We start from the raw sequence: 26,535 nt of genomic DNA, 5'->3' as shown, positions 1-26,535 counted from the left end.
TGTCACAGTGACTGTGGGCATTTAGTTTGGTAGGGGCCAAAGCTGCAGTCCATGGGGTCGCTAAGAGTCAGATACAACTGAGAGACTTCTTTCACTTTTCACTTTCATGCACTGGAGAAGGAAATGGCAACCCACTCCAGTGTTCTTGCCTGGAGAATCCCAGGGATGGAGGAGCCTGGTGGGCTGCCGTCTATGGGGTTGCACAGAGTTGGACATGACAAGTGACTTAGCAGCAGCAGCAGCAAGGATGCTACAGGTGGCGCTAGTGGTTAAGAACCCGCCTGCTAAAACAGGAGACAAAGGAGACTGCTGTTCGATTCCTGGGTTGAGATCTCCTGGAGGATGGCATGGGAACCCACTCCTGTATTCTTGCCCAGAGAATCCTGTGGACAGAGGAGCCTGGAGGGCTATGTTCCATAGGGTCACAAAGAGTCAGACATGACTGAAGCAACCTGGCACGCATGCAAGGAGGCTACATATCTTCCAGCATGTAGAATGGTCCCAAACCACAAAGCATGATTCTGCCCAAGATGCCAAGAGTGTGTGTCCCTGTGGAGAAACAGTGAAAGATCATTAGAGTGGTCCAGAAGGGAAGTGATAGGGGCTTTATGTAAGATAGGCACAGTGAAAGAAACCTCAAAGGGGAAAAAAAAGTATACTTCAGAGAAGAGACAGACAGATAGGCAGAAATATATGAGGAATAGAAGAAAAGAAAAAAAAATCCTACCTATTTATAAAAATACAGGGGATTGAACTTGGAGAAATTATGGCAACGTGCACATCGAAGAGTCTGTGAATTTCTAAGGGAGATTACATTAATTACACAGCTTGGACTTTCAAGTCAGATAGACATATGTTTGAATGAGTTTTAAGCCAGCTCTTCCATTTACCAGTTGCTGACACCTCAGGCAACATACCAGAACCATCTAGCACCACATACTGGGCACACAGCAGAATGGCAGCTTCCAGCTGTGGCAGTAACTCGATCTTACTGAAGTAACAGATAAGGTTGCCAGCCTGTGAACGGAAGGAATGGTGAAACTGCAGACAGAAATCAGGGGCTTATTAAAGTGATCCAGTCTGGAGATTTGATTCAAGTTTCATTTTGGACAAACTGAATTGGAGGGAAGAACGCTCTACTAGAGTGGGAACTGAACTGATGAAAGTGGGAAAGATTGGAAGTGGAAGCAGCTTACAGACAGGAGTCTGGAGTTCCCTTATAAAGGCATTCATCAAATCACGAAATGGATAAGCCCTCTGCTGGGGTGGAGAGAGGAGGGCAGAGATAGGAGGTTACAAGTATGATAGAAGCCCACGGGAAGGGTCCTGAAAGAGAAGCTCTCAAGGAAGAAGAAAGATGAGAAAGGTAGAAAAGGTATCAAGTTTTTCACAAACAGGGAAATAATGAGAGGAGGTAAAAGTATGAAAAATGCCTGGTACTGTGGTAGAAGTGGAAGACACCATGAGGTACCTGGCACTCACGTCTAGTAGGGGAGGCAGAGGAGTAGAGAAATTACTGTTTGATAAACCCTCTGACAAGGGGTGTGCGTAAAGTTCTACGGCAGCACAACCTATTCTGGGGAATCAGTAAATCGTCTCAGGTGAAGATGTCACAGATAACCCGGCAAAGAGGTGGGAAAAGGGCACACTGGGCAGATGGAGACACACACTCCAGAAAGCGATGGCGTGATGGCCTGGGAGCTACCATAAGCAGGGAGCTCAATGCAGCAGAGGAGGATGTGAGATCAAGCTAAAGAAATAAGTAGGAGCCAATTAGAACATGAAAACATGTGCAATGTCATTAGCCATCAGAGAAACGCAAATCATAACTATAATGTGGGACTTCCCTGGCGGTCCAGTGGCTAAGACTGCACTTCCACTGCAAAGGGTGTGGGTTTGACCCCTGGTCAGGGAACTAAGCTCCCAAATGCCTCACAAAGCAGCCAAAAAACAAGAAAACACCACCATAATGAGATATCACTTCATCCCCACTAGGATGGCTATAACATCAATAAAAAATATAGTATCAAGCATATGGAGGCAAGGATATGGAGAAACTGGAACCCTCATACGCTGCTATGGGAATGTAAAATGATGCAGCCACTCAGTCTGGCAGCTCCTCAAAAAGTTAAACACAAAAAGTTAAAAGTTAAAAGGTAGTTAAAGAGCTACCATGTGACCCAGCAACCCCACCTGAGAGTCTCTATGTCACATAAAAACTTAAATACTATTCATGGCAGCATTATTCATGAATAGCCAAAAAGTAAGAACAACTGAAATACCCATTAACTGACAAATGGATAAACACAAACACACTACACCTCTACACTGGTGTTACTCAGTAATAAAAAGGAAGGAAGCGCTACAGAAGGTGAATCAGTGGCTGGCAGGTTTCTGTTAATGGGTATGGGATTTCTTTTTGGGGTGACGAAAATATCCTAAAATTAAGTACGGTCATGGCTGTACAAACTCTGTCAGTACACTAAAAACTACTGAATTCTATACTTAAAACAAAAGTATTTTATGGGCTATAATTTATATCAATAAAGCTCTTTAAAAAAGAAAAGAAAAAAGTAACTATAGTCAGTGACTGGATATAACTGTCTTTGTATGCCAACTTAAGACATACAGAATTTCCTCTGCATTAAAATGAATCCCCCTTGCCCGCCCCTTTGGAATTGAATCTGTAGAGCGGAGCTAAAATTACTGAAACACAAAATTTTTGAAACACATGCTCATTAATCTTCAGGATCAAATTTCAGTTATTAACAAGCAGATTATATACACATTTGGAATAAACTGGCAGCTGACTCACCTGGAAAGTAGGGAATCCATCATATGAATAAAATCCAAATACTTCAGTAGAAAAGGTGAAAGAACTGTTATTAACTACTAACTCACTGATAAATGTTCCCTTTAATTGCAAGGACAACTGCCCCAACTGCCAAGCACGTAACATTTGGAACAAATTTTGAAGAACACAAAATTAAATAACAATGATACTAGCAAAAATTTTTATGGAAATATGAGATCTAATGCAGGTAACAAATTCCAGAAGGATACTCACAAGGAGAAATTTCAGTTCTCTGTGAAGCTGACTCAAAGGACCTCTGGGCTCTCCCGATTCCACCTTGATATTCTAAAAAGTTCCCAGAGTCAGTTTTCACTGGTAATCCCATCTTTTCTCCATCAGGGTCACAGTTACTTGCATTTCAAACTACCCACACATTTAAAAATATTTCATAAAACACTAGTGAATTGAAAAATTAGGTCAACACTTCCATTTGGTATGCCTTCCCCAGAAATATAGACTCTGCCCATCCCAATACAGAAACCTCAATTCAGGCCACCACAACCCCTCTCAATACAACTGTAGCTACACAGAACACACACTCTCCTGCTTGTGTCACTGAATTTCCAAAAGGACAAGAAGTAGAAATATAAACACACTTCAAGACTCGATGACAGGGTAGGAGGTGACAGGGAAGTTCAGGAGCTGGGGGACATATGTATACCTGTGGCTGATTCATGTTGACATATGGCAGAAACCAATACAATATTGTAAAGCAATTATCCTTCAATTAAAAATAAAAAAAAAAGACTCAATGACAAACTTAGCATTACCACACACCAAAAACAACTGTCCCTCCCCTCAGTAAAACAAACAAACAAAAAAAGCTGAAGCGGGGTGAGGAGGTTTGAAAGAAATTAGTAAACGCCATTGTATGTCAGCACCTACTGCAGGAAAAGAAAAGTGTTAAGAATGTAATTGTGTAATTATTCACCAGCCCACCACCCTGGGAAAAACCACTCTTAACACTACCCAGGACTTTGTGTACATATTTTTTAAAACCATAGTTGAGATCCCACTGTACATAAATTTTGTACTTTTGGGGCTTTTTTTTTTGCTTAATAATAAGCATTTTCTTTCATTATTAAAGATATTTTAAATCATAATTTTAAAATATGTATATAATATTTCATCAGGAAATCTATTTATTTTTCTAAACATCATTCAGGTTTTGTTTTTAATATTTTCAAAACACAGCTGTATGACTGCACTGAATATCTTTGCCCATGTATTTTTGTTACCAATTCTGAATAATTTCTTAAGACAGATCCTAGAAATGTAAATATAGGGTGCAAGGGCTGAACAGAACAACGATTGTTGATGTGTTCTCAACATCTGCATTCTTTAAGAACAGCAGGGATAATGAGCCACTGTGATGATTCCATTTGGGTCCCCACTGAAAATTCTTAAGTTACATAACTACAGCACTGTAGATAACTGACGGATCAGACCACCTGGCAAAACCTTCACTGGCTGTGCTGGCGAGACTTCAGGCTGAACCTTTCAGAGCTGTCCAGGAACTAGCAAGTTCAAAGTAAACCCACAGTGAGTAAACTCAACAGAAAGCAGGGCTGGCTCCTACCAGAGTTGCAGTGGAAGAGAGCGGAGGGGTCTGAAGGATCTCATCCACAGGACTCCAGGAAATATCCAAAGTGATCGTGGTTTGTGAGGCAGCAACTGTATCATCCAAGGCAGTGGACTTAAAGAGCTCGTACCGGGCAAAGCCGCTGGCTGTTAACTGTAAAGAGACATTCAGCAGACCATCAGCGGCACCTTCACAAGGCCAAAGGCCCATTATCAAAACGACTGATTCTTTTCCCCAAGAAGAAAAAGTGCTGTGCCAAACGGAAAAACGAGACAATTCTTTTTCATCACAAAGATTAGCTAAAAGGCATATATTTTTAGTCATTAGCTGATATGAAAATAAACATTTTGATACTATAGAAAAATATCTAGTCCTATTAGGAATGAAAAAAATCCTTTACACTAGGAAGGCAGATTGACAGCAGTCAGAAGAAAATAATATGAAAGAGAAATACTTACAGTAGACAAGTGATGTCTTTTCTTGTGTGACTTTTTTAGGTCTTCAAGATTTACAGAAAAATTTTTATCCACTGTAGGACATGATTAAAAAAAACACTTTACAGGTACAGTTCAAAATTACATCATTAGAGCTAGAAAATTACAATCTAATTCACAATATTAATAACTATCAAAATTAAATTTTAAACCACAGATGAAATGTTTTTAAAACAAGGGAAGTGGAACAAAGGTCAGTACTGCTACCAAAAGTATAATTAAATGCCTATTATGACACTGGAATTATATTATCATTATATTCAGCTTTTTTATCTTCCAATGAAAATTTTAAAAAATACACACATGTAAATGAAATGAAACCCAAATAAAATAGCCATAAACTCCTATTTAGACTCTTGGAAATCTGTCTCTGAAATGTCTCCCACATGCTGCAGGTTACACACTAGAGCACACTCGTGGTGGCTGACACAAGCTACATTGTGTGCACTTCGTGCTCAAGTTTTAGTAAAACCTATGAAACAGTGATTACACAAATAAATACAGTGGTACACAAATAACAGTGATTACACAAACAAATAAATACACACACCTCCACAAAAGAGGAGTGAGCTCTCACCTTTACAGGTGACCATGTACAAGACAATTCCTGTGATGTTGCTACTGGTTGAGATAAGCTCAGCTCCCAGCCAACTGATACCTTCAGGATCTGAACCATCACACCTTACCCAGAGAGGAGGAAGGGCAGTAACTGGCCGATTAATCTTCAGATGGGTCATATTAGGATTGTGAGCCATGGTATAAAATCCAATTAACTGCCTTGCAAGCAAGAGTAGGAAGAATAAATTAGACGTAGAGATTTTTGATCAGTCAAAAGTTTTCTTTTCCAAAGATATCATGAACAATAGCTACGATGCTGACTCTGATCCCACTTCTGATCACCATCTAACATTCTGTACCAATTCCCAAATGGGGTTTTTTCCTTACACTAAGCAATTCTCTGACACTAGCAATTCTACAATTCAACTCAGTTCTGACACTATCTACCCAAAGACAGCATCAGCAACCACAGGTTAAAGGCTCAGTCCTACAAGACTGCCTCACCTCCAACTTGTATTGCCAGTTCCAAGTCCAAGTTGTCATCTATGTGTCTATAGATCACAGGTTCTGACAACCCCCTCCCTAAATTCAATTAATTTGCTCCCAGAACTCAAGAGAAATATTTTACTTGCTAGATTACTAGTTTATTACACAAGGGTAGAACTCAGGAACAGCCAGCCAGACAGAAGGGAAGCAAAGGAAAATGTATGGGGCAAAGGGCACAGAGCTTCCATGCCCTCTCCCAGCAAGCTGCTCTCCCGTACCTCCATGTGTTCACCGACCCAGAAGCTCTTCAAGCCCTCTCGTTTTGGGTTTTAAAGGAGGTTTCATTACATAGTCACAATGGTGACTGACTGAACTTAGGGAGGGGTTGAGTCCCAACCCCTCACCAGGTGACTAAACTTAAACTCTGGCCCCTCTCCCTTTCAGAGGTTGGGTGGGACTCAAACTTCCAACCCTCTACTCACAGGCTTGGTTCCCCAGGCAACCAGCCCCTATCCATAATTTACTGGAGGGGGGGGCGGGGAGGGGCGGGAGGTCCAAAAGCCACTTCATTAGCATTAAAAAAGACACCTTTATTCTTCTCAATCCCTAGGAAATTCCAAAGGTTTTTAGGAGCTGGGTTCCAGGAACAGTGGACCAAGACTAAATATGCTTCTTCTTATACATCACACTATCACAGTGTCCCAGAAACAAAAATTTGGAAATAAAGTGGCAAAATACATAAATGTTTCACCCGGAGAAGAAGTGAGAGACAGGCACACCAGACAGATCAAGATCCACACACCAAAAACTGACAAAGTATAGCTACTACAAGCAGAGAGTTCAGTATGGTGGGGCTACAGGGTCAATGGGAGTGGAAGCAGGCTCTGAGATTAAGCAAAAGAAATAACAGAATATGTCAATTACTTCTCAATAAAGTTAGGGGTGGGAGAAGGAAGAAGTCAATAAATACATAAAGAGATGCTTGAGGTCATTAGTCACCGAACACAAAAATTTGAATATAGTCTGTGAATCAGATAGTATTATTTTAACAATGTTAAATTCCCAGATTTTGATGACTTGTGGTTATACAAGAGAAGGTACTAGGTTTTAGGAAATACATCGTGAGGTATTCAAGGGTAAAAGAGCACAGTGTCTCCAACATACTGTCAATATTTCATTACAAAAATGTGTGTGTGTGGTTATATAGATGAGGTGTGGACAGGAATAAGAGGAGGAGCAGAGGGGAGGAGGAATAAGCCATAGAATCACAAAGCAGAGGCAGCAAAATGTAAATTTTGGTGAAACCTGGTTAAGCGTCCACAGAAGTTCTTGTACTGTTCTTTTACACTTCTCTGTAAATTTCAGAGTGCATCAGAATTAAAAGTTACCCAAAAATACAGCTTACAAATTTTCAGAGATGAAAACTAAATTTATTACCAACATATGTTCAGAAAAGGCATTTCTAAGGGACTGTACTTCAGAAAAGAAATATAATAATCCCAGAAGGAAGGTCTGAAATGCAAGAAGAAATGGAGAGCAAAGAAATGATAAGCATATGGATGAATCCAAACAAACACTGGCTAGAGGAAACAACGTGAATAAAAAATTCTCAAGTTGTGGGAGAGGAAAGAAAAAATAGGACTTAAAATCAAGAAGCCATTAAAGAGTGCTCAACTACAAAAGATTTTAAAAGTTTCTACACAGCAAAACAAAACAAAAAACCCTCTCTGAAGGAAAGTCACTTTGAATACTACTATAGTCCTTATTCTCCAGTATTTTTTTTTTTAAGATTTTTTAACGTAGACCATTTTTAAAGTCCTTACTGAATTTGTTACAACATTGCTTCTGCTTTATGCTTTGTCTTTTTGGCCAGGAGGGATGTGGGGTCTTAGCTCCCCGACCAGGCATCGAACCCGCACCCCCACTGCGTTGGAAGGCGAAGTCCTAACCTCTGGACCACCAGGGAAGACCCCTTATTCTCTAGTATTATATATGTGACCAGATCCTCCAGGACTCCCTGATAGCAAATACTTTTGGCTTTGGAGTTGAGGGAGACCAGGCAGACGGAAAGTCATATGGTAGGAGCGGGGAGGGTAGCTAAGCAGACAGAGGCAGTAGGGATTCCAACAGGGGCACTTCTGGCATGCGGGTGGGATAATTCGTCATTGGACAGGAGAGCCCCAGGCATTGCATAACATTTACCATCCACGGCTCAGGCCAACAGAGCCCCTGAGTCATCGTGACGATCACAAAGTACCCCGCGTGTTTCCAAATCCCTGCTGGGCCCTGGACTGGAGGCTGAAGGTTCCTTTGTGTCCTATGTGTCACTCAGAAGGAATCTGGATTTTATCACGAGGCAAAAGGACCATGGAAGGCTTTTTAAACATGGAAGCAACACAATCAGGCTTTCATAAAACCACTCTGGCAGGAGTGAGGAAAAAAGATTGGCAAGGAACCAGATTAGAAGTAAGGAAAACAATTACGAAGCAACAACATTAAACAGTAGAAGGAGATGGAGAAAAGGCAGATCACCGTAATCATCTTAGTCACACTTGAGTTACCCATGGGACAGTCAAGTATTTAGAACTATCCTAAGTATTAAGTATATCCATCAAGCAGGTGGGGAAGGAGAAAGAGAGGGATCTGGGCTAAATACCTATGCTTTTCCCAATGTTTATAACAATTTCTTGTTGTTTAGTTGCTAAATTGTGTTCAACTCTTTTGCGACTCAATGGACTGTAGCCTGCCTGGTGAGTTTACATCCTACCCTTCACCACTATGGTAAGAAAAACTTACCTGGCTCTCCCAATTGGTAAAGCAAGCAGGCCAACATTTTCACCAGTAGAGAGATCAGAAATAGCAGTGTCTTCAGACTGTAGCTCTTCAATAGGACTTGGTTCTTCCTTTTCTAAAGGCTTTAAAAACATTTAATTATTTAACCAGGTAAGAGAACACTATGGTAAAGTCAACTCTTCACTATGCTAGAACAATGTACTGATTTCCAGACCCTGAAGTGCAAAATGATTGGGTTAGGACAGGAATCATAGCTAGAAACCAACGGGGTACTAATAAATCTCACCATTCATCAGAAGTATTTCCACTGTCCAATAAGAAGATATTGATCTACGTTGCTACTGATAAAGGAAGTATATGACACCATCAGAAAAGGAAGTGCTCTACCATGTACAAAATTATATACAAAACACCAAGGGAAACCCATGGGAGACTCCCTGATTTTGTCATTCCCCAAACTTGAAGGTTCATAGCCCTTTCTACTCATTTTCTAAGTCTCCAGGATTTGTTACAGCAGCTGACATTAATTACCTCATTATTACAGAAATATAGGGTATATGGTTCCAGACTATATTGATTTGCTATATTATAGTAATTCTATGCTACATTATATTACACTATAATACTGGTACTAATACTATAATTCTAATATTGTTCCAATTTCACTATACTATAATATTAATTGCATACTATAACACTAGTACTGATACCATACTATACTAGTAATTCAGTTCAGTTGCTCAGTCGTGTCCGACTCTTTGTGGCCCTGTGGACTGCAGCACGCCAGGCCTCCCTGCCCTAGTAGTAGTATATACTAAACTATACTATGCAATACAGTTGTCTCTTGAACAACACAAGTTTGGACTAGGCAGGTGCATTTACATGTGGACTTTTTTAATGCAGTACTACACAGTCCGTGATTGGTTGAATCTGTGGATGTAGAGCCACAGATACAGAGGGCCGACTGTAAAGTTACACTAGGATTTTCAACAACACAGATGGTGGGGCATCCCAAAACCTGTGTTGTTCAGGAGTCAATGGTATATTATATTAAGGAAGAAACCTATCTTTTAGAAAGATACTCAAATAGAATTCTTAAAATTAAAACAACAGCAACAACTTTGGTTAGTTTTCAGGAAGACACATCCTAAGGGTTTCCAGCAGCCAGCAGAGCCCTGCAGCCTGTGCAAGCCAAGTCACTGTGTCTCGGGCTCAGTGTGACAGTCTCTAGGTCCATCCACGTTGTTGCAAAGCATTATTTCATTCTTTTTAATGCACAGCCCTTACTTCTTAAGTCTACTCCTCTTAGGATTCTCAGCTCTCATTTGTGTTTCTCATATCCACGTGTTTAAGTAGTGAAATAGCTCAGTACTGCCAATAATAACAAAAATTAAACGAAATAACATTTCCTGAGCATGTACTATGTACCAGCTACTGTTCCAAGCTTTCTTTTATTCTTCATAAAAACCCTGAGAAAGATCCTATTAATAACCCTATTTTATGGACTGAAAACTGAGCTAGTGGCTGTCTGAATAGCTTATATAGAATAAGCAGCTGAGCGGCAAAACCCACATTTGAATCTAGGTAAAGTGAAAGTCGCTCAGTTGTGTCCAACTCTTTGCAATCCCATGGACTATACAGTACACGGAATTCTATAGGCCCGAATACTGGAGTGGATAGCCTTTCCCTTCTCCAGGGGATCTACCTAAGCTAGGGATCGAACCCAGGTCTCCCACATTGCAGGCGAATTCTTTACCAGCTGAGCCACAGGGGAAGTCCAAGAATACTGTAGTGGGTAGCCTATTCCTTCTCCACAAGATCTTCCTGACCCAAGAATGGAACTGGGGTCTCCTGCGTTACAGGTGGATTCTTTACCAACTGAGCCATCAAGGAAGCCCCTGAATCTAGGTAGTCTGACTTCAAAACTCAAGTTCTTGTCCACTAAGGTCTTCTAGCAGTGAATACTTAATAGTTATCTGACCTAGATGTATCCTCAACTTTGAATTTCTTCTGCCAGATTCTAGATTTTATTCCCTTCTAGGCCTGTGTTTCCAAATAGTTCCTAGAAGTATCCAAGAAATGTCATTTTCCCTTCCATTCTACTTTTCAGTATTATCCATCTAAAACTCATGCTGTAAGCTCTATTGACCTTTGCAGAAATGAAGGCCATTTTAATTGTTTTCCATCCAAGAATGCCAGGACCTCACTGAACTCCAGGTAAGTCCTCACAACTCCAAGCTGTTTTCTCACTAGTATCTCAACCAATTTCCACAAATTCCTCTGTTCCTCTACCTCTCCCTAGAAACTCATTTTCATCTTTCAGCTTTTGCTCTACACATTTTTCTCTCATAAGTCTAAATTCAGCCACATAATTCACTTATAATTATTTTCCAAGCATCTGTCCACCATAGATAAGCATCACTAATACAAAACAAATAAAGCAGTCCCCTCCTCAGAAAGGAGTTTTCGTGTAGTATGTAAAACAGAGTGCTCTCTGTTCATGCATCCCAATCCCCATCCAGACAGCATGCAGGTCCTAAAGCAAACAGAGGCATTCCTTCTAAAGGAATGTCCACTTTCCCCTGTTGTATCCTGTTTCTATCTACTTCAAGAAACGACAGACCCAAAGAATGGGTCCTGGCCCCAAAGTAACTGTAAAATGACAGCATTATCAGCACTCAACCAAAACCACTGCTACTGCTCGGCCAGAATGGTTCCCCTATTTAAAACACAAAGGTGTAAGGATGTAATTATAAAGTGATGAAAAAAATAAGAAGGTCCCTCTTGTTAGATTTAACAAGAGAAAAGTAAAGTAGAAATTCATGAGTCAGAGTGACTTATGCTGTGTCTAACAGTAGCCACCCACCAGTCACATGTGGCTTTTGAACACCTGAAATGTGGCCAGACCAAATTGAGACTTAAGTGTTAAATCCATATCAAATTTTGAAGATGCAGTATGGAAAAAAAGAGCTTAAAATCTCATTTTTAGTTTTACATTAATTATTGAAATGTTTAACATTAGATTAAAAAAAAACTATAAACATAATTTCAGACCTGGCAATCCTATTCCTAGCTATTTACAGTAAAGAAAACTTGTGCTCACATAGGACTTTGTACAAAAATGATCATATTACTTGTTTATTTAGCTCTCTGGATCAGGGATGGATCAGCAACTAAAAGAACCACTAAACACATACAACTTGCTGCTAAGTCACTTCAGTCGTGTCCGACTCTGTGCGACCCCATAGACGGCAGCCCACCAGGCTCCCCTGTCCCTGGGGTTCTCCAGGCAAGAACACTGGAGTGGGTTGCCATTTCCTCCTCCAATGCATGAAAGTGAAAAATGAAAGTGAAGTCGCTCAGTCTTGTCCGACTCCTATCGACCCCATGGACTGCAGCCCACCAGGCTCCTCTGTCCATGGGATTTCCAGGCAAGAGTACTGGAGTGGGGTGCCATTGCCTTCTCCCATACAACTTGAATGAGTCTCAAAGGCATTATTACACTGAGAGACGCCAGACTCAAAAGTTTATACACTTTTGTATGATTCCATTCATGACACTCTTAAAAAGACCACGCTACAGTGAGGGAGAAGGAATGACTGTAAAGGGATAGCACAAGGGAGTTTTCGGGGTGATGGAGCCGTTTTGTGTTCTGATTATGGTGATGACTACCAGACTGTATAAGTGTGTTAAAATTCACACAACTAAACAAAAGAAAAAGTAAATTTTGCAGTATGAAATTTAATTTCACCTTTTTGTTTTGAGGCTACTAGAAAGCTTTTAAATACATATGTGGTTCACATTATCTATTGGACAGCACTCTACTTATCACTAAAAGATGTTAGAATCCACACTAATACACTGACATGAAAATGTGTACATTTGAGATTATCCCTCAGAAACCAAACCTGGCTGTTAAGAATTAGCCACAAAGCCCAAGCACTACTTACCACTTTTTCCACAATAAATATGGTTTCATTTTCATGTAGAATATTTTTCAAAGGGTTTGGTTGGCCTTTGCTGATCAACTGCACTTGAATATCAGCCTATTAAAAACATATTAAGGTCCAGCAATGTTATAGATACACATATATATGTACAAATATTTAAACACATAAACACCAGTTCTATGCAAGTAACTGAAAAAGAGAATGTGAACAAGACTAATGTTTTAAAAATACAATTTCATTTCTTCTTTGCCCATGTTGTTTTTCATGTTGAGAAAATCTAGCTGGGGAATTCCCTAGAAGTCCAGTGGTTAGGACTCCAAGCTTTCACTGCAGAGGGCATAGGTTCAATCCCAGGTTGGAGAACTAAGATCCTTGCAAGCCTAGAGTGGTCAAAACAACAACAAAATCTAGCTCTTATATTTTGTATCTGTATGCTTCAAGGCCCACCTAGAGAGCACCCTGCCTTGTAAGGCCTTTTAATTAGGATCACACTGACATCCTCTTCCCCTAATCATCCTGGATTTACTGTTAGGAACCATAAAATCAGCTCTTTACTAAACATTATTTTTTGATTGTTCCATGAAATTTAGAACTTTTTCACTTTATAGGTACTGTGTATTTCTTCATTCCAATTACAATAAACATTTATTGTAGAAAAGTTTGAAAACAGATAGCTAACAGATAAAACTCATCTATATTCTACTAACCAGAGTTGTTGTTCAGTCCCTGAGTTGTGCCCAACTCTTTGCCACCCCACAAACTGCAGCACACCAGGCTCCTCTGTCCTCCATGATCTCCCAGAGTTTGCTCAAATTCATGTCCACTAGGTTGATGATGCTATCCAACCATCTCATCCTCTGCTGCTCCCTTCTCCTTTTGCCTTCAATCTTTCCCAGCGAGTCAGCCCTTCACATCAGGTGGCCAAAGTACTGGAACTTTAGCTTCAGCAACAGTCTTTCCAATGAATATTCAAGGTTGAGGTCCTTTTTCTTGAGGCTTGATCTCCTTGTAGCCCAAGAGTCTTCTTCAGCACAGTTTGAAGCATCAATTTTTTGGCGCTCAAGTCTTCTTTATGGTCCAACTCTCATATCCATACATGACTACTGGAAAATTCGTAAGTTTGACTATGTGGATCTTTGTCAGCAAAGTGACATGTCTGCTTTTTAATACACTGTCTAGGTTTGTCATAGCTTTCCTTCCAAGGAGCAAGCATCTTTTAATTTCATGGCTAGAGTCACAGTCCTTGGTGATTTTGTAACCCCCAAAAATAAAATCTGTCACTGCTTCCACTTTTCCCCCTTCTACTTAACATGAAGTGATGGGACCGGATGACATCATCTCAGACTTTTTATTTTTTGGCTGTGCCGGGTCTTGGTTGTGGCATGCAGGATCTTTGACCTTTAGTTATGGCATGTGGGACCTAGTTCCCTGACCAGGGATTGAACCCAGCTCCCATGCATTGGGAGCACTGACGGCCAGGGAAGTCCCTTAGATTTTTGAATGTTGAGCTTCAAGCCAGCTTTTCCACTCTCCTCTTCACTGTCATCAAGAGGTTCTTTAGTTCCTCTGTTTTCAGGCATTAGAGTGGTATCATCTGCACATCTGAGGTTGCTGATATTTCTCTCAGCAATCTTGATCCCAGCTTGTGATTTCATCCAGCCTGTCATCTCGCATGATGTACTCTGCATAGAAGTTAAACAAGCAGGGTGACAGGATACAGTCTTAATGTACCCCTTTCCCAATTCTGAACCAGTCAGTTGTTCCATGTCTTGTTCTAACTATGGCTTCTTGACCCGCATAGCCAGAGTAGTCACTACTATTATTAGTCTTATTGGTGTATATTTTGCCTAATCTTTTCCCAGACATATAAATAAACCTACTTAAATAGAAATATATTATTTTGATAATGCAATAGATTTTTGCTTACTAAATAAATAGAATATTCTAACAGTTTTATATCATGAACTTCTTTCCATGCCATTAAACTTTTTTAGGCTGTCTAGTACCATGGAGCTACCATCACATAATTAATTCTGTATTATTCAACATTTGTGCATTTTCAAATTATATGCTATAATAAACAACTGATAAGGAATATTCTTTAATTACTACCTCCTCGGCACCCCACAACATGTGGAGCTCCTCCAACCAGGGATGAACCCATGCCCCCTGCAGTGGGAGCTCGGAGTCTTAACCACTGGACCAACAGGGAACTTCCCCTTTAATTAATTTCTTAAGATGAGTATCTAAAACCACATTGATACTGTCAAATTGCCTTTCAAATGTCATATTCACATATTCACATTCTCATTTTACGTCAACACACTATTTACATTCTTTTTACCATTTCAACTAGCAAAAAATACTATCTTGTTATTTTATAAATTTCATTTATTTGATCACTAATGATGGTGAACAGCCGCTAATATGCTTATTATTGACAATTATCTCATTACTCAAACCTATTTAATTTCTTAGTTTGGAAATTGAAGCATTTAGACACCAAGTACAGAGAGCAAAGGATGCTTTGTTACTCTGATCTACTGAACTCTTTTGGTTTAATAATTTTTGGCTGCACTAGGTCTTCAGTGCTGCGCGTGGGCTTCTCACTGCAGTGGCTTCTCCCAGTGCAGAGCACAGGCTCTAGGAGGCTCGGGCTCAGCAGTTGTGGCCTGCAGGTCTAACTGCTCCAGGGCATGTATGATCTTCTCAGGTCAGGAATCAAACCCGTGATCCCTACACTGGCAGATGGATTTTCAACCACTGAACTACCTACCAGGGGAGCCTCATATCTACTTCATTCTTGATCGAATACTGTTGTGGATTGAAATGTTGTTGTTCAGTCACTAAGTTGTGTCCAACGGACTCTTTGCAACCCCATGGACTGCAGCACGCCAGGCTTCCCTGTCCTTCACTATCTCCTGGAGTTTGTTCAAACTCATGTCCATTGAGTCAGTGATGCCACCCAACCTTCTCCTCCTGCCCTCAGTCTTTTCCAGCATCAGGGTTTTTTTCCAGTGAGACGGCTCTTTGCATTATGTGGCCAAAGTACTGGACTTTCAGCTTCAACATCAATCCTTCCAATGAATATTTAGGACTGATTTCCTTTAGGATTAACAGGTTTGATCTCCTTGCAGTCCAAGGGACTCAACAGTCTTCTCCAACACTTATTTTTATCCTCTACCTATTCATCTATTATGATTATCTTTATTCCTTATTGGTTTTAAGAGCTTTTCATATATTTCATATACATGGATATTAACCCTATCATTTATGACACTGATGTCATAAATGATATCCTCAGCTAGTCTTTTAGACATAATTTATTTTAGTTTGTTAACTGTTTTAGAGGATTAAGTTCTATGGGAAGTTTTACCTATGGAACACTGGCATGTTAGATGCTTAATTCACGAATGTTTATAGCAGCTTTATTCAAAACTATTAAAAACTAGAAACAATCCAGTCTGAATGGTTAATGGATAACCAAACTGCATTCATACAATGGACTATTACTCAACAATAAAAAGGGATGAACTACTGATACACACAACAACACAGTCAAATCACAAATGCATTATACTCAGGACTCCAGCAGCTAAAAGTCTGCACTTCTAATGCAAGGGGTGAAGGTTCAGTTCCTGGTTGGGGAACTAAGATCCCACATGCCATGTGGCATGGCCATTGGAAAAAAAAAAAAACAGAAAACAAATGCATTATACTTATTGAGAAAAGCCAGACAGAAAAGGTATAAACCATATGGCTTTATTTATATGACATTCGGAAAAGGCCACACAAAAAAACAGATGTAAAACAGATCAGTAGTTGCCAGGGAACGGGGGAAAGGGTTGAATATAAAGGAACATGAGATTTTTTGAGATTATAGGAATGTTCTTGATTACGGAGGTGGTAATACAACTAAATACATTTGTAAAAATTCATAGAACTGTACTCTAAAAGGGTGAAATTTAATGTATGTAAATTAACTTTGATAAACTCAACTTTTAAAAACAATTTTAGGATGACTGACTTGTTTAAAAACCAAATAAATTGTTCATACCTCATAGATAAATGGGTCTTTACGGATTCCTTTTTTATTTTCATCAAATTCCCTAAAATGCAGAAACACATGTGAAAAATAAAGCTACAGTATTTTGTCATTTAAACTCTGGAGTTATTGAGAGAAATTAAAAATTCAGAATACTCATGACAGCACTAAGGCACAGTTGGGAAAAGAGAAGCAGAAAAATAGCGTTAGGTTAATAAGAAAAGAGATGTGGTAAAGATTAATAGACAGCTGCCCCTTGGGACTTCCCTGGCGGTCCAGCGGTTAAAACTATGTCCTTTCAATGCAGGGGGCACAGGTTTGATCCCTGGTTGGAGAACTAAGATCCCACATGTCCTTAAGTACAGCCAGAGAAAAAGGATAGAGAGCTGCCCCAAACTGGGTACAACTGCTTCTCAGAGGCAGCAGGAAATTAGGTCACCCATCTCTATTCGTATAACTTTTAAAACACAGTACCAATTACTATTAAAATGTAATTTACGACATGACTTTTGGGAAGCAAAAATAACTGAAATCAGTGGGTTATTATAGAGAAGTTATTTAAGGGTCCCAGGCCTTGAGTTTCTATTGCTATCCTCCCTGTTTTCATGAGTTGACACCAAAAAATTAGTAAACTGGATAACGCTAAAACATTTTAAAAATGGAAGCACAAAATGTTAAGATACATCCTAATTATCATTTTATTGAAGAAAGTTGATCCTAGGGCTTCCCTGGTGGCTCAGTGGTAAAGAATCCACCTGCAAATGCAGGGGACGTGGATTCAATCTCTGATCTGGGAAGATCACACATGCTTTGGGACAACTAAGCCCATGCACTACAGCCATTGAACCTGGGCTCTAGAGCCCAGGAACTGACACTACTGAAGCGCACGCGCCCTAGAGCCTGTGCTCTGCAGCAAGAGAAGTCACCACAGCGAGAAGCCTTCGCACGCAACCAGAGAAGTCCTGCTCACTGTATCTAGAGAAAAACCCCAGCAGCAACGAAGACCCAGCACAGCCAAAAATAAATATGTAAAATTACATATATTAAAAAAGTTGATCCCAAAGCATGTAAACTATAAAGATACTAAAAATGCACATCAGCTTGATCTACATTCTAAGAGAAAAGAATCTTTAGAGTCCTAAAGGAACCCACAGAATAGTTTCAGGATGCCATTATTTGATTCACTCTGTAACTCATCAAAATAAAAATGAGGCCTGTGACTGATTCACTGTGGCCATTTTGGACAAGGCTGTGACTTTCCCCCCTATATTTATTTATTTGGCTGTATCAGGTCTTAGTTGCAGCACACAGGATCTTTGTTGAGTCACATGAGATTTTTCACTGGGTCATGTGGGCTCTCTAGTTGTGACTCTCTGGGTCTGGAGTGCGTGGGCTCAGTAGGTGTGCGGCTCGAGAGACATGTGGGATCATAGTTCCCCCACCAGGGATTGAATCTATGTCCCCTGCATTGCAAGGTGGATTCTTAACCACTGGACCACCATGGTAAGTCCCTGAGAAAAGTTTATCTCTATGCATGCGTAACTCAAGGATCATTTAACCATCATTCAATAATCATTTCACCAGTATGTGTTTTATGGGCAGGCACTCTGTGAACAAAAAAGTGTTGCCTGTCTTTCTGATACACCACCAATACTGCCTGCCATCAGCCACTGCAGCTACCTTGGTGCACCCTGAGGAGAATTCAGGACTAGACAGTTAACATACACACCAAAGGAGTAATTTCAATGAGCCCAGACTCCCACACCTTCCCCAAAGTGGAAAAGCACTATAATCATTAACTTGAGATGTCTGTTCTTGGGATTAGTAGTCAACTTTTGATGTTCAACTACATTTTTGTTTGTTATTTCCCCCAGCAAAACTCTTATGTATTCTGGCTCCTCCCTTACCTTTTAGGAACAGTTCTTTAGAGCTATCTGAAGCTGACTGCCAGGCTATACTACTCAGTAAGGCCCCTGAATAACAGTAATTCTAGGTTGTGCATTTTTTAAGTCAACAATTCTTACTAAATGTCTAAGATATAAAACAAATGCATAGTTCCTGGCTCACAGTCTTGACTGCAGCCAACAACTGCAATACAGGGTGATGAGCCTCAAAGAGGGGATGCAGGATGCTGTGGTGGCACACAGGAAGGGACTTTGCTAGAGGGCTTAATCTGTATCCTGAAAGCTAAGAGGAGCTCACTACAAGATTTTAAATGAGAAAATCTCCCTGACCTCCTGATGTGGAGAGATAAACTTGGAGGCCAGAAAATAACTGAATAACTTGTAGTACTTAAAAAAGTGATGATGGTAAACAAAGCAGTCAGGATGGAGGGAAAACAAAGGCAGCTGGTGACTGACTAGATGGGATGGAGGTGGCGGAAAATAGAACCAAATGACAGTCTTGGACTTGGAACTCTTAACTCAGAGACAGAATTCAGGAAACTGTCACACTGCAGGGAACAGATGGATTCAGTTTCGCAGATAATGAGTTTGAGGTCTCATTTGGAAATTTCCAGTAGGCAGGTGGCTACACAAGTAATATGAGAGACTGAAGAGAAGACACACAGACAATTGATGCTTCAAAGTGGAGAGAAATACTAACACTTATGAAAGAATTACCAAAGAGTCTAAATAAAATTTATCAACAAGGGACTGGTTAAATAAACATAAAATAGCCAAACAATGAAATATTATAGAGCCATTAAAAACAGATCGACAGGCTGTCATACTGAAAGCTATCCAACATATTGTTGCTGCTGCTGCTACTAAGTCGCTTCAGTCGTGTCCGACTCTGTGCGACCCCATAGACGGCAGCCCACCAGGCTCCCCCGTCCCTGGGATTCTCCAGGCAAGAATACTGGAGTGGGTTGCCATTTCCTCCTCCAATGCATGAAAGTGAAAAGTGAAAGTGAAGTCGCTCAGTTGCCTCCCACTCTTAGTGACCTCATGGACTACAGCCTACCAGGCTCCTCTGTCCATGGGATTCTCCAGGCAAAAGTACTGGAGTGGGTTGCCATTGCCTTAAAAGAAAAAGCTAGTGAGGGACCGCCCTGGTGATCCAGTGGCTAAGACTCCCAGATCCCACTGCAGGGGGTGCCTGGTTTCAAACCGGTCAGGGAACTAGATCCCACAAGCCGCAACTAAAGATCCCACACGTGGCAATGAAGATCTCAGGGGCTGCAACTAAGATTTGGCGCAGCCAAATAAACAAATATAAATAAATGCTAAAAAAGAAGCTAGTGATCTTTCTACAATGTTGAAAAAACTGATAAGCATTACCACTTTTATAAGCAGGATAAAAAGCAATGAAGACAAATAATGAAAAAGTATGATATTTAGAAAAAGGGGTTTGATTACAGCAGTTGGTTATCAAAGTGTGATGTCAGGCCAGCAGTATCTGCTTCACCTGAAACTGATTAGAAAGGGACACTCTTTAGCCCTACCCAGAACCTGCTGTTGTTCAGTCCCTCAGTCTTGTATCTCTGTGACACCATGGACTAAAGCACACAGGTCCCTGTCCTGTCCTTCACATCTCCCAGAGTTTGCTCAGATTCATGTCCACTGAGTCGGAGATGCTATCTAACCATCTCATCCCACTCCACCCAGGCCCACTAAATCAAAAATTCTGGAAGTGGGCCCGGCAATCTGTTTTGGCAACTTGCCAGGTGATTCTGATTCACGCTCAAGTTTGAGAACTACTGGATTAGATTTTTGTGTCGGATACAGACCTGGATGGAATCCACTTTATTACTAGTACTTCACTATATGAGGATTCCCTGTTGGCTCAGATGGTAGAGTCTGCCTGCAACTCGGGAGAGCCGGGTTGGATCCCTGGGTCGGGAAGATGCCCTAGAGTAGGAAATGACAACCCATTCCAATATTCTTGCCTAGAATATTCCATGGATGGGGTAGCCTGGTGGGCTACAGTCCATAGGGTCGCAAAGACTCGGACACGACTGAGCGACTTCACTTTCACTATACGAATAAAACGAAGTCCTAGGGTACTGTAAAACAAGTGTCTTGAAGAGCAGACACACCATCACGTTATCGCTATAACTGTTGCTCAAAAAATTATCTTGAATAAACTATAAAACACGTTTCACACCAGCAAGGCGAACGATATCAACATCTAGTTTCCTGTAACCTGTTCGATGCCTCTAACATATCACAAGTTGTGTGTGCATTATCAGATTGAATAATACACCTCTCGTAAAATTCGTCACCATCCACCGCCGGCGACAAAGCACACGTTTTCTTCTATACGAGACTATAAGCAAGAGGGCCTACCGGGCCGACCTCACAATGGGGCAGAAAACCGGCCTCTCTGCTGCTCCCAGATCCCGGGAAAGCGGACTCAATTTACAAATTCGCGCCGGTGGAAAGTGGGAAGGCGCTAATCCCCAAGGCTGCGGCAAGAGGCTTGGGGCGGGGATCGAGATACCCCAGGGGAGAAGTGCTGTGGCCAAAGCCAAGCCAAAACTAGGGGCTACAACTCACTGCAGAAGACCAGCGTAAAATTCCTCAGCAGCTCGGTTAGCCCCCGACCACATCGCGCCCCAGTTTGACTGAAGACCCGAAACCGCCAAGCTGAAATGCGCGCCGGGCGCTGACGTACGGGGTCGTGACTTCCTTGCCGGGACTACTTTTACCCCCATCCAACAGGCTCCATTCTACAGTTAAACTATTGTTTTATAGCACAGAGCGGTTTCTCTGGTTCCAATAGTTTCCCCTTTCCGTAAGAAAAAGTTACAATAAATTATACTGGTTGAGGGGAAAAGACGCTCGTCTCGCGAGAGTTGGCCACGGCCTCTCATGGATTACTCCGCGAAAAGGAGTCCCTGGGTTCTAAGAGCCCTTTTTAGCTTTGGAAGTCAATAAATACCGTAATTTGACATATATGAAGAAATAATATGCTATTTTTATTGTTTTAACGTGGTGGAGAGATATTTTATGTCCTTGAGTTGGTTCTGAGGCGGGGCAGGCTGGGGGACGAGCTGAAGGTTACATATGGGGTGGGAGTGCTAGGCACTTCCTTTTCCTGTGGGAGCCGCCGGGTTGAGAGGAGCGTGGCCTTCTCCTCTCCCCGCCATGGTGAGCAGAACTCTTCTCCGGTGGACCTGCTTCTATTTTCGGGGCTTGGCAGGAATGGGCTTGGGTGTTCAGAGCATGAAGTCTTCAGGAGGGGGAGCAAGGAGAAGGAGATGGGGACCAAAGGCGTGTGTTTGTGGCTGGGACGTGGGTAGTAATGCTCTACGGCAGCCATCTTAGAGGCAACGTGTGCGGGCCGGCGCCGGGCGCGTCTGGAATAACACGGAGGAACCCCAGATAGTTCTTGGAGCCAGAGGGACCTTTGAGATTCTAGCTTCTCTTGGATCTTAGAAAGTATGGGTTCCGCTGAAGACTTCCGCTCTGAAGATTCTCAGAGCGTTAGACTAAGGCTAGGTGAGTCAATTTGGGGTCTTGTGTCTCCATACCCTATTTAGTGAGAAAGTTTTAAGAGAGATTTTGTTAAAAAAGTTTTATTTCACATTTCTTATTATTGTGTGCTTATCTTAGCAATTGCCTCTGAAAGCATTCTGATCTTGCATTAGATTTTAATTGTTTTGTAGCTTCTGCATAAATAACGTTTGTAAAAGCACCATGTGCCTTGTGTAGTTCAGTGAACACAATATGGAAACAGCACTATTTTGCTTCTTTGTTTGTAATTGGGTTCTCAAGATGCATTGTAATGTTGGATGGTACTGTTGTCGAGGGAATTGGAGAGGAGGCGGTAATTGGACTTTATAAGCCGTGATTAGAGACACCTGAAGGAGGCTAGGTGAGGAAGGGTATGTTTAGGTAGAATACTTGTTAAATCTGAGGAAGGAGAGGGATGGCCCTGAGTGTAGGCCTGAGAATCTGGAAAAGAGTGTGGTCTGTGGGCAGCGAGGTTGAGCAGGTTCTGTAGGTCATGCTTAGGACCTTTTACTTTCAGGGGGTAAGTTTCTGGAGAAAATTGAGCAAGAACAAGGCTGTTTTTTAGTAGTAAGATTTGGAAGATGTGTTTGGAATGGGATGACAGGGAAGGATGGATGTTTGAAGTGGAGCCCTGGTAGATAAGATCTGGTCACATTTGGGCTGAGAGAGTTTGGATGATGACATTAAACTGCATTTTCAAACCTTGCACTATGGTTTTTATTATCTTGCTCTTTAAGGCCCGATTTGAAAGTTTAATAATAAAGCAATCTCTTTGAAAATGATGGAAATTCTGTGGCAGAACTTGAGAAATTTAGGTATTTTTCAAATACTTACTGATAATAGACCTGATGGTGTGTTGATAACTTAGCCTTTGTTTTTGGCTTAAGCAATATCTACCTCATCAAATTCTAGACCTTTCTGTAAATGAGCCTTTAATGCTTTTGTTGGTGCTTGAGTGCTTTTGATGATGTTTCTCAATATAAATATTTTTGATTTTTTTTTTCAGGCGTGTGCTCGTCCACTGATATCAGTGTACTCCGAAAAGGGGGAGTCCTCTGGCAAAAATGTCACTTTGCCTGCTGTGTTCAAGGCTCCCATTCGACCCGATATTGTTAACTTTGTTCACACCAACTTGCGCAAAAACAACAGACAGCCCTATGCTGTCAGTGAATTAGCAGGTATGGATTTAGCTGTTTCCTGGGTTGACTTTTTAAGGGTACTTCACAGCAGTGATGAAATCCCACTCCATTGGTCCGTGTTTCTGAACAACATGATTTCCCTGGATGTTCTGATGCTGTTTGCTGCTGTACGCAGTAGTCACAGAATGATGTGTTAAGGAGCTAAAGCTTGTGTTTCTGAACAATTTCAGGTCATCAAACCAGTGCTGAGTCTTGGGGTACCGGCAGAGCTGTGGCTCGAATTCCCAGGGTTCGAGGTGGCGGGACTCACCGTTCCGGTCAGGGCGCTTTTGGAAATGTATCCTTTGTTGCACCACCTAGACTGTCAGCTGTGGCATTTGGCAGACTGAACCTGGCTTATTCATTTTAGTGATTTGAAAATGTTCGTGCTCAAGATGCTGGTGTCCAGATGGAACACTCCTCGGGTAGGTTTGCTGTTGGGAGGTGGGCTGCAGCGCAGGCTTCCTTGCCATGATGTCGTAATTTGCGTCCGACTCTGTTCCCAGCGACAGTTGCCTGCTGTCAGTAGGCTGGTGCAGAAGGGTGACGAAAATTTTACTGAGCAAGGCACAACCTGTTTGTAGTTGCTAAACTTGGAGAAATGTGATTCTTAACTGGGAAAATAGATGTGTCGTGGGGGCCGCATGTTTGCGCCAACTAAGACCTGGCGACGTTGGCACCGCAGAGTGAATACGACGCAGAAGCGATACGCCATCTGCTCTGCACTGGCTGCCTCAGCCTTACCGGCGCTGGTCATGTCTAAAGGTTTGTGATACTTTATTGTCTAGGAATCCTGTAAACCTTTCTTACATCTGAACCTGATAGCCTGTGTGAATTCTCTCCATCCTAGAGTGTCTGACTGCATTTCCCTCTACTAAATGCTAGTTATAACCACCTCAGTCTAACAACTCAGTGAATACTATGTAATGAGGTAATTTTACATCGTTTTTCGAAGTGATGAGATTCCACTCATTGGTCCGTGTTTCTGAAACACATGATCTTTGTGGTAGTTCTGATTTGGCAAATGTGCCACTTTGATTTGTGGGTTTGATTAAATTTTTCAAAGGTGCAGGGTAACCAGGTCGGTGTTAATTGGCTTTGTCAGGTCATCGTATAGAGGAAGTTCCTGAACTTCCTTTGGTGGTGGAAGATAAAGTTGAAGGCTACAAGAAGACCAAGGAGGCTGTGTTGCTTCTGAAGAAACTTAAGGCCTGGAATGATATCAAAAAGGTGGGTTTTGTGGTTCTTCACACAAGTTTGTTGCCAGATTTTACATTTCAAAAGGTTACTGAAAGACAGTATAAGTAAACCTTAGTGGATATGAGAGCAAGGACTCTGGAACCATATTCCCTGAGTTTGGAAGCTCATTGCTATGTTAAATTTAGGCAAGTCATTTGTGCCTCCAATTTCCTCATCTGTAAAACTGAAGTTTTTTAAACTACGAAGATTGAATACAGGGATCAAATCTCAATCAGAATACCAAACTTTACTTCGTTAGGTCTATGCCTCTCAGCGAATGAGAGCTGGCAAAGGCAAGATGAGAAACCGTCGCCGTATCCAGCGCAGGGGACCCTGCATCATCTATAATGAGGACAATGGTATCATCAAGGCCTTCAGAAACATCCCTGGTAATAATTGTAATGCTTACATGTTTTAATTACCTGTGTTATGCAAGCTTACCCAGCTTTTATTATGATGAGATTCCACTTTATGGTCCGTGTTTCTGAAACACATGATTTTGTGGAACTTCTGATTCGTGGCTGAATAAGTATACCATTGATGTTTACATTCATGATTAAAATACTTCTTAGGTGCTATAAAGATGATCTGCATTTCACTTACTGAAATACAGGATCCCTGATTCTCCTTTTTCCTTTACAAAGGAATTACTCTGCTTAATGTAAGCAAGCTGAACATTTTGAAACTTGCTCCTGGTGGTCACGTGGGACGTTTCTGCATTTGGACTGAAAGTGCTTTCCGAAAGTTAGATGAGCTGTATGGCACTTGGCGTAAAGCAGCCTCCCTCAAGAGTAACTACAAGTGAGTATAATTTGTATGCTGGACATAGATGTTTATGCTGTTGTTCAGTCACAAAGTCGTGTCTTACTCTTGGCACTTGAGACAGCAAGGACTTCACCACATATATGCTGTGGATATTGTTCAAAATGGATTTGCATGTTTTTTAAATAATGTATTGTGTTGCCATTTCCTCCTTGTATACAGATGCGATATGTGGAAATAGATTCTGGGGAAGGGATAGTATAGTGGAAATTCTGATTGGGTTCTGTAGAGCTTAAATGATTAATCTTTTGTTAAGAAATAGGAATTAAGCCTCTGTTAAATGTTTTTTCTTTCAGCCTCCCTATGCACAAGATGCTCAATACAGACCTTAGCAGAATCTTGAAAAGCCCAGAAATCCAAAGAGCACTCCGAGCACCACGGTAAAGTTTTGATATTCACAGTAATTCTTGTTCAGCTTCACACTATCAGTTATTTCAGAAATATGGATAATGTATAAACTATTAATAATAGAGTATTTGCTTTTTTATAGCAAGAAGATTCATCGCAGAGTCCTGAAGAAGAATCCACTGAAAAACCTGAGAATCATGTTGAAGCTTAATCCATATGCAAAGACCATGCGCAGGAACACCATTCTTCGACAGGCCAGGAATGTAAGCAATAATTCGGGTTTTGCTGGACCTGTTGATTTTTAGAAAGATTTGATTCTTAGATTTTTTTCCTAATTTGTTGCAGCACAAAATCCGCATGGATAAGGCAGCAGCAGCACTAGAAGCCAAATCAGATCAGAAAGGGGTTCAGGGCAAGAAGCCTGTGGTGGGAAACAAAGAAAAGAAGGCTGTTGGCGATAAGAAGCTGAAGAAGCCTGTGGTGGGAAAAAAGGCTGCAGGGACCAAGAAACCAGCAGCTGAAAAGAAGCCCACAGAAAAGAAACCCACCTCAGAGGAAAAGAAGGCTGCTGCATAAACTTAAATTTGTTTATTCCATAAATGCCGAATCATTTGGGACAGCTGATTTTGAATAAAGAAAGGTTTGAACAAAGAGGCAATGAGAAACATGACTTGGATGTGGTGTGTGAGTTGTGGGGTTTTTTTAACTGATAATTTCGATTTAAGTC

The 26,535-nt window shown here is 41.2% G+C and overlaps 2 protein-coding genes and 4 non-coding genes across 10 annotated transcripts in view; 5 read left to right on the top strand and 1 right to left on the bottom strand.

Annotated features, from left to right (window-relative positions):
• The window catches only part of ZWILCH (zwilch kinetochore protein), a 45,266-nt gene extending 23,730 nt beyond the window's left edge, over nt 1-21,536 (bottom strand). Inside the window, exons 1-8 of one of the 5 annotated variants that reach the window (XM_070377318.1) lie at nt 21,262-21,536; nt 16,775-16,826; nt 12,718-12,813; nt 8,771-8,889; nt 5,481-5,707; nt 4,895-4,965; nt 4,434-4,589; nt 3,068-3,139 (exon numbers count right to left, since the gene is read on the bottom strand). In XM_070377318.1, the coding sequence (XP_070233419.1) occupies nt 3,068-3,139; nt 4,434-4,589; nt 4,895-4,965; nt 5,481-5,707; nt 8,771-8,889; nt 12,718-12,813; nt 16,775-16,826; nt 21,262-21,419 (951 nt within the window). In that variant the 5' untranslated portion in view covers nt 21,420-21,536. Of the gene's footprint in view, nt 1-3,067; nt 3,140-4,433; nt 4,590-4,894; nt 4,966-5,480; nt 5,708-8,770; nt 8,890-12,717; nt 12,814-16,774; nt 16,827-21,051; nt 21,242-21,261 lie in introns of those variants that run through there. The other 4 variants (XM_005893288.2, XM_070377322.1, XM_070377320.1 and 1 more) reach the window with 4 other exon arrangements.
• A 177-nt stretch (nt 21,537-21,713) lies between these two features.
• On the top strand, nt 21,714-26,478 carry RPL4 (ribosomal protein L4). Its single transcript, XM_005893286.2, has 10 exons — nt 21,714-21,855; nt 23,228-23,399; nt 23,591-23,697; nt 24,026-24,164; nt 24,505-24,629; nt 24,898-25,027; nt 25,283-25,439; nt 25,757-25,840; nt 25,951-26,071; nt 26,154-26,478. Exons 1-10 carry the CDS (start codon nt 21,853-21,855, stop codon nt 26,382-26,384), a joined length of 1,269 nt encoding a protein of 422 aa, XP_005893348.1. The 5' UTR covers nt 21,714-21,852; the 3' UTR covers nt 26,385-26,478.
• LOC138989612 (small nucleolar RNA SNORD18) lies at nt 23,447-23,517 on the top strand. Its single transcript, XR_011465870.1, has one exon. It is a non-coding gene; the product is annotated as a small nucleolar RNA SNORD18 (small nucleolar RNA).
• On the top strand, nt 23,867-23,964 carry LOC138989613 (small nucleolar RNA SNORD16). Its single transcript, XR_011465871.1, has one exon. It is a non-coding gene; the product is annotated as a small nucleolar RNA SNORD16 (small nucleolar RNA).
• LOC138989611 (small nucleolar RNA SNORD18) lies at nt 24,349-24,419 on the top strand. Its single transcript, XR_011465869.1, has one exon. It is a non-coding gene; the product is annotated as a small nucleolar RNA SNORD18 (small nucleolar RNA).
• On the top strand, nt 25,087-25,156 carry LOC138989609 (small nucleolar RNA SNORD18). Its single transcript, XR_011465868.1, has one exon. It is a non-coding gene; the product is annotated as a small nucleolar RNA SNORD18 (small nucleolar RNA).
• Nucleotides 26,479-26,535: the final 57 nt, after the last annotated feature.

The sequence above is a fragment of the Bos mutus genome, chromosome 10, assembly GCF_027580195.1.
Source record: "Bos mutus isolate GX-2022 chromosome 10, NWIPB_WYAK_1.1, whole genome shotgun sequence".
Taxonomy (NCBI): domain Eukaryota; kingdom Metazoa; phylum Chordata; class Mammalia; order Artiodactyla; family Bovidae; genus Bos; species Bos mutus.
The sequence above is the reverse complement of the archived record's forward strand: the minus strand, read 5'-3'. Positions and strand labels throughout refer to the sequence as shown.